We start from the raw sequence: 13758 nt of genomic DNA, 5'->3' as shown, positions 1-13758 counted from the left end.
CAGATCACCAAAATATTGCAAACTAACACAATATTTTAATAATGCTAAAAAGAATAATATAGTGTTTTTTTTTTTTTTGAACTCAATAATATAGTGTTAATAATCAAATCCAGATCTAACATAAGTGACCGAAAAAATCTGAACCTAACATCAGTGACAAAAAAAAATCATAATTTAGTGCTAAGTTTCTAAATCACAATAAGTTTGGTGGCGAAAAAATCTATTTTTTTCTTAAATAAAATTATCAATTTGATATAAATTAATATAAATCGCATGAAAAATAATCGATATACGGTACCTTATAGACGATGGTTTCAAAAAATCACTCTAACATCGTCGCCTTTGAACATAAGTTTTAGTATGCTCTGTGTTTGTGTAGATTGTGAATTAGGATTTTGACCCTTAATGAAATAGTAAAAGTATTAATAAAACCCATGTACCAAATAATTTAATTAATAACTTGATAATATACGTGGCATACATCCTAATTTTAACTTAACCATGGTTATGAACTAGTGAGATTGGGTTTTTAAAATAAATTTTTTTAAAGTTACTTGCATTATCTTGCAACAAATATACTATTATGGTTAAATTGAAAAAAACACGATAGTTATATAGTTTTTTTGGTAATTAAGTCTTTTATATTTTTATTGACTGGATACTAAATTTGGTCGAATATAATGAAGTCAATATCTCACTTGATTTTCTTAGATATGCCAAGAAACTTATATCTAGTTGTGTGTTGTTTATTTTTGAAAGTCTAATTTTTAAATAAAAAAATATTAAATCAAGAAATTTAATTGTAGAAATGATATTTAAATTTTTCATTTTATTATCATGAATAATATTAAAAATTAATTTTGTAAGACGCATAATACCTTTTCAAAACATTTTCCCTCTTGAAAAGTGTTTTATTCCCTTAAAAACAAATATATGAAATAAAACCAAAATTATTAAAAGGATAGTTTTCTCGAATTTATGGTCAAGGATCAACCTATTATATTGTGGTCCTAATATGAATGGATTAGTAAATCATATATAATCTCCTATTTTCAATATATATTATTTTAATTTTAGACTCCAAGCCGCTGAATTCCTGTAACACCATATATTCAAAGCTACCCAACAAAGCCTGAAAAAAAGAAAAGGCTACCCAACAAAGAAATTGAAGCTCCTGCAATGTCATGTCTGCAAATGCATCCACCAAACTCTGAAAGAACGTAGCACCTGTGACAGATTTTAGAATATATTGACTCAACTGCCAGCATTGTCGAGTGTATGAACATGAGAACAAAATATGGTCCAAAGACTCCATAGCTGATGTACAAGCAGGGCATAATGGATACACCTCCACATGCTTTCTTCCAAGATTTTTTAGAATAGGAATAAAGTTCTGGGGCGATTCTGTACAAATTTCTTAACCTCAGGTGGAATAGCCGGCAGAGATGAGTGACTCTTAGTTTACTTAATACCATATAAAAAATATATTTAGTGGCACAAAAAATATGTCCAGCTCCCATGCAAGTCAAATGCTCCTGACTAGAATGTTGAAACTGCAAAGACAATATCTATAGACTATACATGTTTCTGAAGAAATGTCGTTCATTATCTACCCTCCATTAACCCCCTAAAGATTTTCATAGTCCCCAATAACAAAAACCTCTGACAAAATTCTATATATGATCACAAAATCTGCAGTCAAGAGGTTTTTACAGGCTTTGATGACCACATGTGAGCCAGCCAAGAACCGTTGACAATTTCAATTATTTTTCTTTTTCTCCCAGTCTGCTCAGTGCTTTCCTGATGAGCTGCTTCTGGCGGAGCTGAAAGCATCCGCTCTGGCCTATTCCTGTCAGCCAATGTTGCTGGATCTATAATCTGATTCACCATTTCCAACACTTCACTCATCTTTGGACGTGTTTTTGGGTTTCTGGCCAGGCACTGATTGGCTATCTTTGACAATTTCAGGGCTGACTTGATTGGATACTTCCCTTCAAATCTAGGGTCGATTATTAACCTAAACTTCTTTGGGTTTGATAAGTAAGGCCTTACCCATTCCAGAAGCTTCTGCTCAGATTTAGGACGATTCCGGTCAACAGGGGACCTGCCCGTAATAAGTTCATAGAGGAAGACACCATAGCTCCACACATCATTCTTGGCTGTTAGACGCCCAGTTTGGATGTATTCTGGAGCTGCATATCCCATTGTTCCCACAACCTGAATATATTTCATGTTAAATAGTGACAAAAATATGACCTGCTTTGATAAACAACGAATTGATAAACTTGGCATTCGACCAACAGAACAAGCAGCACCTTCATTACTTTCTTTGTTTAAGGTGAAAATGAAAATGATCCAAGTTCTTCCATAACCCTCAGGCCAATTTATGTTTTAAAGGGATTAAGCTTAGAACAGGACTAACTGTTCTCATCTGGACAAACAAATTACCACAAATCCCATAATCATTTTGAACAATCTATCGAGTGTCATCATGTGTTATATCTTAGGGGGACTAATTAATATTGCACTCGCCAAGAGACCAACCCCTGATGGGATTAACTGGGATGGGACGATATTTATAGGGTGTTTGTTTCCATCTTTGAGCTAAGTTCTTGTGTGATAAAAAATACCTCCACTGATTAATTTTTCAATCTCATTAAAATAATGCCGCAGGCCATATTTCATCATGATTTTGTTATTTGGAGAAGATTGGGGGGGGGGGGGGGGGGGGGAGGTATCTAATCTCCTACTCACCAAAAAATTATTGTTCACTCACTACACGAGCTTAAAAACAATAATATTAGTTGGGATGTTTCACTTAAATAAGTGCTCTAATGTTTATATATGAGATTGATGTCAGGTAAAACACTTATTTACAGAAAGCAGACGCCCACTTAGTCAAACCCGATAACTTAAGGAATTATATACCGTTTGTACAAACAAACACTGCCTTAAGCTTGTGTACCATGTTTTCTTTATTAAATAAAGCTTCAAATAGCATATAGGTACTGAAAACTGTTCTCCAAAACTATGTGAAAATTGAAGCTAATAAAGTAGTACTAATGATTAAAAAAAGGCAAGCCTTTAAGTAAAATACTGCATCTCTAAATGAAAAGGACGTGTCGCAAATTGAGGTGGGGGGTTATCACTATTAATTACCAGTAACAATTCAGATGAAGAACTTAGTAGCACAATTCCAGTAAATTAGTGCATCAGCCAATGTAAACATTGACTTGTGAGCACATCATGCATAATTGCAGTCTTTAAAAGTGATAAATATCAAGTCATCACTCGTTTGTTCAAATATATCAAATTCAAAATTGACTCGATTTAGTCACTTCAAATTTTGTATCAAGTAAACCATCTGCCAATGATTAAATTGATACAAAATCTTAACTTTTTAATGACTAAGTTGATACAAATTTCAAATTGGTAACCAAATTAAGTTAATTGAAATGAGTGACTAATTTGGTAGATTTGAACCAAACGAGTGATGTCTTTGATATTTAAAGCCATAAAGTTAAAATGAGCCCAATCATTCAGACTTAATATCTTCTTCCTAATATGCAAACTAGTGTTTCTAGCCATAACATTGTTACTATGAGCAACAGTTGCACGGCTACAAGCTAAACTAAAACTGAACAGAGCCTTGGTCAAACTATATGCTTCCAGATTTGTGTCCTTGATTCACAGAATCTATGATTTTTAGCGTCCAAACCGGTAATTTGTCTTCCTTAGATATTAAAATTGTGGTTAAGGATTGAATTGGACCAGCTTGGTAAACCTAGCTAACAAGGAGGGACAACTTCTTCATATATTTCACCAACACACTTTTATTCACAATTGCACTACTTAGTTGATGGAAAAATGATGATGATGATGATGATGATCCTATTTTGACTTTCCATAGTTTATTTAAGGATCTTGTGACACATTTGAAAATCTCATAAAATGTTGGGCAAGGACCACATTGATCAGGCCTTTTGTTCTGCTAATTTCATTAAAGCTAAATAACATTTTGGACACTGATATATACCATAAGTTAAGCAACATGGTTGGCCAATAGCGATATGAACTTAAATTCAACTGGCAACCTCAACTGAGTTTTATGCATAGCAGTGGTTTGGATCTTTATGATGTGCATAAATACAAAAATGTAAATTTTCTCAAACATTTAGTATAAGCATACCGCAGTTGAAACATGGGTAAGCCCTTCTTCAGGACCCAATCTTGCCAATCCAAAGTCTGACAACTTAGCATTCCAGTTCTCATCTAAGAGAATGTTGGAAGATTTAAAATCTCTGAAGATGATCTACATGAATAATGGTAAAATTCTCATCAGTTTCCCATAATATTGACATAATACAACATTACTTTCAAGAAAAAAATATAAACACCCGCAATGATACCCCATGCAATTTTCCAAGTCTAAATTATTAATAACCTGCACTGATATTTAATGCTTTTGTCTTATTCATATCTTCTTAAATCTTGAAACTTTATAATATTACATATACAGCTATTGGACAAACAACAAAAGAAACTGAGAAATATGAGAGCTAAAAAAGTTATCAGACCTGAAAGTCCATGTCCTCATGCAAGTATGCTAAACCACGGGCAGTATCTTGTGCTACCTTCATTCTCATATCCCATGAAAGAGGATTCTGTGACCGAGTTGATAAATGATCATGCACACTTCCATTAGGCATGAATTCGTAAATTAGAAGCCTCTGTATTCCTCTTTCATCATCTTCGGCACAGTATCCCACTAGTTTCACAAGATTTGGATGTTCAACCACCCCAAGAACATTAACTTCAGTCACCCATTCCTTGTGACCCTGCAAGATAGAGGAGCGACACGCAAGTTATATACTAAAATATATGCATACCCTTGCAAAGTCTCTTTTTTTGTTGCTGAAAATCTTGAATTTTGAAGTTGGTGCGGTGTTTATTTCACTAGAATCACAAGATGAATGTGAATTTTTTTATTTTCGATGTCTAGCTTTTATGGTGCAAATACAGTTCATTTTTAGAAAATTCCTGCTATTTCATTTTCGTTAATGTGAGATAGTAATTGTTTTCGCTCAAAATTTTCTACATCTGTATATGGAATTGGGATTTAGGACCAAGGAACAAAATAACTAATTATAAAACAAAGTAGAAGGTTGGAGAAACTTTGCCTGAAAGCCTCTTTTACCAAGTTGCTTCACAGCCACTTCAAGCTTCTTAGGCTCTTCAGAAATCTTAACAACACCTTTATAAACGCACCCAAATCCACCCTCTCCGATCTTGGTGGATCTGCTAAAATTCTTGGTGACTACCTTCAGATCAGCAAATGTGAACACTCTGAGATTGCTGGACTGCTGAGAAAAGCTAGGGAAGGTATTTTTGGTCCTTCCTAAATTTGAGCTACTATCAGAAATATTCCTAGAATTCGACTCAGATCCAGAGTTCTTAGTTGCTCGATCAGTAGAGACAGTTACAGATGACTGAAAAGAATTAGGCTGTGATTGCTTCTTGTCATCCGTCCTTTGTCTGATGTTGAATGGGAAGCACTTCATACCCTCTTCAGTTGGCAAAAAATGCAACTACCACTTTAGCTACACAAGTAAAACTTTAATGGTGAGAGCCATGAATAGGCCAGCAATACACTTAAAAAAGGTTAAAAACAACACAAAACTTCAACCAATACAATAGAATTCAACTAAGGTTCTTTTAAGAGAATATAGAATTAGTAACCTTAAAAATCACACACGTTTAACAACATAATAACAAATACTCTATGAAACATCTACTAAGCTTTTGTCCTAAACCATATTAATTTTATAAAAATTCCTCAATAAAAAAAAATATTGTTCTGCCCAAGGAGAACCTTAAAATATCATATGAAAAATGAATCTTTACGAAGAACCAAACACTAAATTCCAACTAGACTAAAATATAATAATATAACACATCTTACAACCAAAGTTGGTTGCTTATAAATAAAACCCAGGTCCGAGTCATAAGCAAATTCTCAGCAATTCTGAAATATTGATCAGACAATATACATAACATACCTACAAACACCTATAGTTTCATCCTACTACTAACTACTGACATACAAGGTACGATGAACAGAGGAAGACAACCATTTGTGAGTAATCTCAAATTACCAGAAAAAACCATGAACCCAGATTCAGTTGACTAGGATTATAATATAAGAACCCTCACAAAAGACTTACCTTTAAAAACAGGGACTGGTCTGATTGATCAAGATAATCTGAATAAAGATGTTTTACTAGATACTAGGGAGTACAGCTTGCACAAAGATTAAGAATGAGTAAGATGCGTGATGATGAATTGATGATAATAATAGGAGTATTAATAATGAGTATATGTAGCAGTATTATTACAAACATATATACAAAGGAAGACATACATATGAGCAAGCAACGACTAAAAGAAGAAGTCTTTAGATGACAGTTGGGAGATTGACCAAGGAGGAAGTCTTCTTCACCAAACCCTTTGAATTTAGGCTACAAGGACATTTAATTCATGATTTTTTTTGGGATCTTTTTAAAAATATCCATCTGTAAAATTAGTTTTTTAAAAATACTACCATCTTTTTCATTGTTTTTAAAAATACTTTTTCATAAAAAAATTTTTTCAAAAATACGATTTGCAACTTTTGCAACCTCATTTGCAACCTTGGGCGGCGCAGCCGTAAAAGTTGCAAATGAGGTTGCAAAAGTTGCAAATGAGGTTGCAAAAGTTGCAAATAAAAATGGAAAGTTGCAACTGTTGCAACTGTTGCAACTGCAATTGCAACTAGTTCAACTGAAAACTGTAAGTTGCAAATGAGGTTGCAAAAGTTGCAAATGAGGTTGCAAAAGTTGCAAATGAGGTTGCAAATGAAGTTACAACTGCAGTTGCAACTTTTGCAACTGCAGTTGCAACTTCATTTGCAACCTCAGTTGCAACTAAATGCAACTGAAAACTATATATAGTTGCAAATGAGGTTGCAAAAGTTACAAATGAGGTTGCAACTGCAGTTGCAACTTTTGCAACCTCAGTTGCAACTAAATTCAACTGAAAACTGTAAGTAACAACAGATGTTTGGTGTGCCCCTGGCGGGGCCATTAGATTACAATAGAATCAACTGAATGCAACCATATGCAACTGAATACAACCATATGCAACCATATTTCGAGTTCCAGTTTTCAAATGTCATTTTCGACCTCATTTTCGGAATCGATATATATAGTCGAAAATGACATTTGAAAACTGGAACTGGAAATCAGGTTGCAACACGGCTGGCGCCGCCTGTAGTTGCAAATGAGGTTGCAAAAGTTGCAAACAGTATTTTTGAAATTTTTTTTTTATGAAAAGGTATTCTTAAAAATAATTCTGGAAGGTAGTATTTTTGAAAACAATAAAAGAAAAGGTAGGTAGTTTTGTAGATTTCCCTTCTTTTTTAGTATCTTTTTGTCAGATCAATTCAAGATTTAAAGATGAATAAATATTTTTTTTGCTTTCAGTGATTTAATTATGTGAACTTAGGAAGTATAATCAATTTAGTCCAATAATATCAAATTTTTGTGTTATTTATATGTCGGTGCTATATATATTTCCCAGGTCCCAATTCCTTGTCATCTTTAAAAGTTTCACTAATTAAATTGATTTTTGAATAAAAATTTGAAACGATGGTTTTTAAGAAGTTCATACCCTTTTTTTTTTTTTTGATGGAGGGAAGTTCATACTTCTTTCTAACTTATATTATATAAATTTTCAATAAAGTGTTGATAACTTTCATTATTTCACCACCCTTAAATAAGATTATAAATTCATTAATATTAATAATCTCATTTCAAAAGTATAACTAACAAGTAGGATCACCATATTAATTTTAAAATTTTATTAATTTTTTGTTGTGTGCCACACTTAAATTAAATATTAACATAAATATAAAAAATGAAAAAGACATGATAAATTTGTCTTAAATATTATAATTTTAAATTATACTATATAATATAACTAATATAATTTGATTAACTAAACTAGTTATTTATTATTAAAAGACATATAATATGACTAATATATTTTGTTTAACTAAAATAGTTAATAAATGTTATTTAAAGATATTTTAAATTAATTATATGTTTTTGTGAAATCCAATTCGCATATAAAAAACAAAGATATACAAACTGGACAACACATTTCACATAATTATTTTTTATATATGAAATATAAAAATACACAAGAATGAATTGAGTAACACGGCAGCCAACAAACACGCTATTATGATATTAAATTATGCAAAAATCTATTGGTTGGCTGAGACTCTTTACGACTTTACGTCTATCGTCTACTTGTTATGTAGTTGCCTCCCTTTGTTATTTACATTATTAATTTTTATAACTTACTCAATATTTGGAGCTTTGCTAAAAATACTACAAGTAGTATCCGAAACAAGAGAACATGAGAATCTGGTCGACATCTATGTATCACTGTATGCACTATGCATGCAGCGGAGAAGTCGTTTGAGAATATTCACGAAAGAAAGTCAAAATATATCTACCAGTTTATTATAATATTTACGAGAAACAGAGTAAATATAATTTGTCATGCAATAATTTAATAAATAATCATTTGATAATTAGCTTTATTTTTATATACCCAGAGATAAAAATGATAATATAACAAATATACGAGAAATACTCCCTCTATTCCTTAGCTTGTTTGTTGTGGAAACGAGGACTTATGCTCTTATAAAAATGTGATTTTATAAATTATTTATCTTCTTTAGAATAAAATTTTAAAATTTCAACATTTATATAAGAAGGTTTAAAAAGATTATGAAATTATATTTTATATATAATTAAATTACGTGTTAAAAAATATAAAATATGGACGCAACGGCGTACAGAATAATCACATCTTTTACATATTTTAAATCCAAAAACAAACTTCATAAATTACATCTTTCTCACATGTCTAAATACAAAACAATCAATTATTCGTGTCTCACAATCACATCATACAAAATAATATATAATATCATATTATAGGTTTTATATCAAACTGGCCATCCGTTACGTCAAAATACTCACCTATCTCATCGGCAACTCATTTAAGCCACTATAAATTAAATATATATCATTTCACCCACACCACTATTCATACATCCTTACTTAATCATTTATCAAAAATTAATTGTTTAACTTTTTACTGCAAAACCACTTCGAGTACTTTTCATAATTGTCCCTAGTATTTATCAAAATAATTTGGGAATTTCTAAAATAACATAACTATGTAGTTAAAAATATATATAGTTATAAATATATATTTATGTGATCACCCTAACTATGTTACTTTATAAATTCTCAAATTATTTTGATATATACTATATACAATTATGAAGGCACTCGAAGTGGTTTTGCAGTAAAAAATTGAACGGTTAATTTTTTATAAATGATTAAGTAAGGAGGTATGAATAGTGATGTGGGTAAAATGATATATATTTGATTTATAGTGGCTTAAATGAGTCGCCGATGAGATGGGTGGGTCAACTCAGATATTTTGACATAACGGGTAGGCAGTTTGATATAAAACCCCGTATTATACATTATTTCTATACTTAGGAAAACAACTTTTGTCCAACTTCAACAATTTTTCAATTTAAAATTTTCCGGTAACTTGTCCAAAATTATAATCTTCTGTAGAAGATTGGGCCAACAAAGACAGGTCCAGCAATTTGACATAATTCATGGATGACTGAAACAGTCCAGCAAGCCCCGTCCTCTTTTCTCTTCTAGACACTTTCTTGCTCTACACAAGTCAAAGGCTCATTAAGGTCCAGAATGTGTGGCATTCCCAGTTGGTCGTCTTTTAAGATATCCGGGAGATTTGATGGCCCAAGTGGCTAACAAAATAGCAGTACCTTATTGGTTATTCTTTTAGATGGCCCCTAAATTAGGGAACCAAGAGTTGACTGACTTGCGAAAATCAATTGAATTTTTCCGAACTGGACTGGGTGAGCTGTGTCAACCCGTTTAAATGTTGTTTAATTTCATCATATCATGATTCATGGCATGTTCGTGCGCGCGCAGAGTTGTTGATGCATGCATGCATTTCAATATTTGCTTTGATAACAACTGTTATGCCCAAAAATTGGCATGGGCCTCGGCAGGCCCATAATCAGGCATGGATCACCAAGGTGGGCTCCTCCACCTATATTTATGAAGATCTATCCAGTTTATCCGGGATAGAGGAGGTTGGGCCGCAGATACTAGGCTCAACAGTCTGTTTGGACCAAGTCTTTTGGGCTTATCATTCTTATAAGGTGCCTCATCAATGAGGCCCCATGACTTGGAATATTAATGAAGACTTGAAGAAGAGCCCCCAGGGGGCCATCACTCTTAGGGGTCATCGTAAAGATATATCAATGGGCCTAGAGCCTCATTGCTTTATGGCCTCATGCCTCTCAGGGGTCATCACCCTAGGGCTCATTCTCCAGCTAGGCCTCTTGGCCTCATCCTTTCAACCACAAGGTGGCCTCATCAGAAGGGTCACATGCTTTATTCTACTAAGTCCTTTGGGCTCTCATCATTTAAGGCTACGCCTTCCACATCGGGTTACATCACCCCATAAACGATGAACGGGCTCCCTCGCCCCATCGAGGATGATTGGGCTCCCTCGCCCCATAGAGGATGATTGGGCTCCCTCGCCCCAAACGAGGACTTATTGGATCGATATCCATTCTCTGACCCGCTCCATGACAGCCTCTTGCCATATGGGCCTAGGCCATGCGAGTACGGGCCTCTCCAGACGGCTGCCCTCAAGGTCCTACGGACTTGGGCTTTGATGGACCGGACTGACACTTAGCCCGTGCTAAGAAGTTTGGCCCGTAAGAACTACGTGGTAGCTTGAACCCCTATAAATAAGGGTACGTAGGCCTCTTGTGCTAATAATCTGATTCTTGCTGAGAAACGCTTGAGAACACTTTCTCTCTTTCTCTCGAGGATCAAACACAAGATCAGCTACATCATCCATCACTTCCCGCCCCGTGTTCTTCGCTGTTCCTTCCGGAAATCACTCGGGTACCCACATCTGTTGTTAACCAATTTCTCCCGTTAACAATTTGGCGACCACAGTGGGAGAATTAACAACATCTTAGGGAGAAAGATGAGCCGAAGGAAGAACAGATCTAAGAGAGCCCGAAGGAGTCCTCAAGAGACTCAAGATGGGGAAGATAGCATCACTCCCAGCAACGGGAGCCAGCCTCAGGTCACACCTGAGGGGGAAGCTCCCCCGCCTAATCCCATCATGGAATACCTGCAGAACCTTTCAAGGGACATGAAAACCATACAGAATCAGGTAGCCCGAATGAGTAAGCGGGGAGGCAAGAAGAAGAGAGTTTTCAGGAGGACTGGGCGCGGGCCGACACCTTCGGTGACCCCCAGGAACTTAGAGCGGGATTTCAACCGAGAGGCTGAGGGAGAGGGCACACTTGAGGCAAGTGAGGTGCCCCCCCGTTCCCATCGGCCACCCACCCCCTCTGCTGCCAGAAGCACGAGTGTTCTTGACCGGTTGGGAAGGAGACTAACTGAGCATGACTTAAGGCTCAGGCTAGAGGCCAAGCAGATGGAAAGAATGGAGAGAGAGCGCCAGCGTCGAGAGGAGCGACCCCCCTCCCATCATGACGAGAGGGAGCGGTCACTCCACTCAAGGACCCATAGGGAGAGATCCCCTCCTCATCTTTCCCGCCAACCATCTAGGCCGCGGAACAATGTGGACGATGGAGAATCCCGGGTCCACGACCTTAGGAGGAGTAATCCACCTCCTTCTCTCCACGGCGAGAATAATGACCTCGATGAGGATGAACGACTTGGAAATTTGAATGTGAATGATCTCAGGAGGATACTAAACCGCATGGAGGAGGAGAAGAGGCTCCCTCAAGCTGTCGTTGCCCGTTCTCCCTTTACTAGGGCCATCCTGGAGTCTCCACCGCCTGTAAACATGAGGCATCACCCTGAACTCATCTACAATGGGGAAGATGACCCAGCCTCCTACTACATGCGGTTCAACATGGAGATGGATGTCTACCAGGTCCCCAGCCTCACGCGTTGCAGGCTCTTCGCTGCCTCACTTCGAGGGCGCGCCCAACTGTGGTTTTCTAAGCTAGCCCCAGGGATAATAAGCACTTCGGAATCGATGGGGGACCTGTTCATCAGGCAGTTCCAGTCTTCCATGACCTATGCACCTCCCGTGGCCACCTTAGCCAATATCAAGCAAAGGAGCAGGGAAACCCTGCATGACTACTTTAAAAGATTTAACGCTGAGGTCCCTTATGTGAGAGGGGCCACTGATGAAGCTGTGAAGAATTTCCTAATTGCAGGGTTGAGAAGAGGCTCGGACTTTTGGAAAGATATTCAGGCTCATGAGCCCACCACTCTCCAGGATCTCTATCGGCAGGCTGAACCATTTAAGATAGTGGAGAGGTCCATGGCCGAGCTAGACAACGGGAGCCCTCCTCCCCGCGAAAACTACAAGTATAAAAATCGGAAGAGAGGCAGGTCGGTGACCCCCGAAAGGAAAAGGAGGAGCCCCAGTCCTAAGAAAGATCGGGCAAAGAAGGAAAAGACCCCCCCTAGGAACCCCATCGGGACTCAGGGGAGAGGTCAGAATCAATTCACCCCGTTGGTGGCCTCGATAGAGCACATCTATGCCATCAACGCCGATAAGGGGATTTTTAAGAAGCCTGCCCCAATGAGTAACTGGGCGAAGAAAGATAGGACCAAGTATTGTGCATTCCATGAGCAGAATGGTCATGATACTGCTGATTGCCAGCAGCTGAAACAACAAATTGAGGAGCTCATCAAAAATGGGAGGCTCACCGAATGGGTAAAGACCCAAAAGAAAAGTTATAATAATGTGCCCCCGCCCCCACAAGATAATGATACAGAGACCACCAACGCTGAGAAGGTACCTAGGGCGGGGAGCATTCACATGATCATTGGCGGTCCTCATATTGGGGGAGAGAGTAGAAAAGCCATGGAAAGGTACGCGCGGGAGGCCAAGAGCCCACCTTTGACTAATGTCAATCACCTCTCTGAAAGGCCCCCCAAAATGTTTAGGGGTGAGACCATGAACATTGTTTTCAGTGAGGAGGACGCAAGGTGGGTTCACCACCCCCATTCCGATGCTCTGGTGGTGAAGGTCAAAATTGGCTCCAACAACGTGCACCGGGTACTTGTTGATAATGGGAGTGCGGCAAATATCCTGTCCTATGACGCCTTCACTAAGATGGGCCTCACGGACAAGGACCTGAACGTGACCCTCAGTGCCTTGTACGGATTCTGCGGGACCCCTATTGACGTAAGAGGATCCGTCAACCTCCCCGTTACCCTCGGGGAAGGCCCTCTCTCCACGACCCAGATGGCTGAATGGCTAATCATAAACCAATACTCAGCCTTTAATGCTGTCATCGGTCGCCCCATCTTGAAGGAAATGAGGATAGTAACCTCCATCTACCACATGTCCATGAAATTCCCCACCCCGAATGGTGTAGGCTGCGTCAAAGGGTGCCAATATGATTCTCGGGATTGCTACAACAAGGCCATCCGCTTAGCCGAGAGGAGAAACCGCCCCGAGACCCCGGGGGAATTGCAGGGTGATAAGATAGTGAAAGGGGGAGGCCTAGGCTTCACCTGTAACATGATCAGTATAGAAGAAATTCCAGAGGAGTACTTTGACGATTGGGGGCTCGTAGTAGAA

At 37.3% G+C, this 13758-nt stretch overlaps 1 protein-coding gene across 2 annotated transcripts; it reads right to left on the bottom strand.

The window, feature by feature from the left end:
- Positions 1-1460: 1460 nt before the first annotated feature.
- On the bottom strand, positions 1461-6525 carry LOC108224385 (serine/threonine-protein kinase PCRK1). 2 transcript variants are annotated; one of them, XM_017398976.2, is made up of 5 exons: positions 6422-6525; positions 5181-5600; positions 4578-4838; positions 4190-4312; positions 1461-2217 (listed from the first exon to the last, which is right to left on the bottom strand). In XM_017398976.2, the coding sequence occupies exons 2-5, from the start codon at positions 5559-5561 to the stop codon at positions 1699-1701; spliced, it is 1284 nt and encodes a 427-aa protein (XP_017254465.1). In that variant the 5' UTR covers positions 5562-5600; positions 6422-6525; the 3' UTR covers positions 1461-1698. The 2 variants fall into 2 exon arrangements, with proteins under 2 accessions (XP_017254465.1, XP_017254464.1); XM_017398975.2 differs by having other exon boundaries at positions 6225-6478.
- Between the last annotated feature and the right edge of the window lie 7233 nt (positions 6526-13758).

This window comes from Daucus carota, chromosome 6 (genome assembly GCF_001625215.2).
Source record: "Daucus carota subsp. sativus chromosome 6, DH1 v3.0, whole genome shotgun sequence".
Classification (NCBI taxonomy): Eukaryota; Viridiplantae; Streptophyta; class Magnoliopsida; order Apiales; family Apiaceae; genus Daucus; species Daucus carota.
Note: the sequence above shows the minus strand (reverse complement) of the source record. Positions and strands in the feature narration are given on the sequence as shown.

Excerpts from the sequence above, each read along its gene's own strand:
- LOC108224385 (XM_017398976.2), bottom strand. The coding sequence starts at position 5,561 with ATGAAGTGCTTCCCATTCAACATCAGACAAAGGACGGATGACAAGAAG. Across the intron at positions 4,839-5,180 it reads TTGGTAAAAGAGGCTTTCAG|GGTCACAAGGAATGGGTGAC; the intron begins GCAAAGTTTCTC and ends TCTATCTTGCAG. Across the intron at positions 4,313-4,577 it reads ATGAGGACATGGACTTTCAG|ATCATCTTCAGAGATTTTAA; the intron begins GTCTGATAACTT and ends TTATTCATGTAG.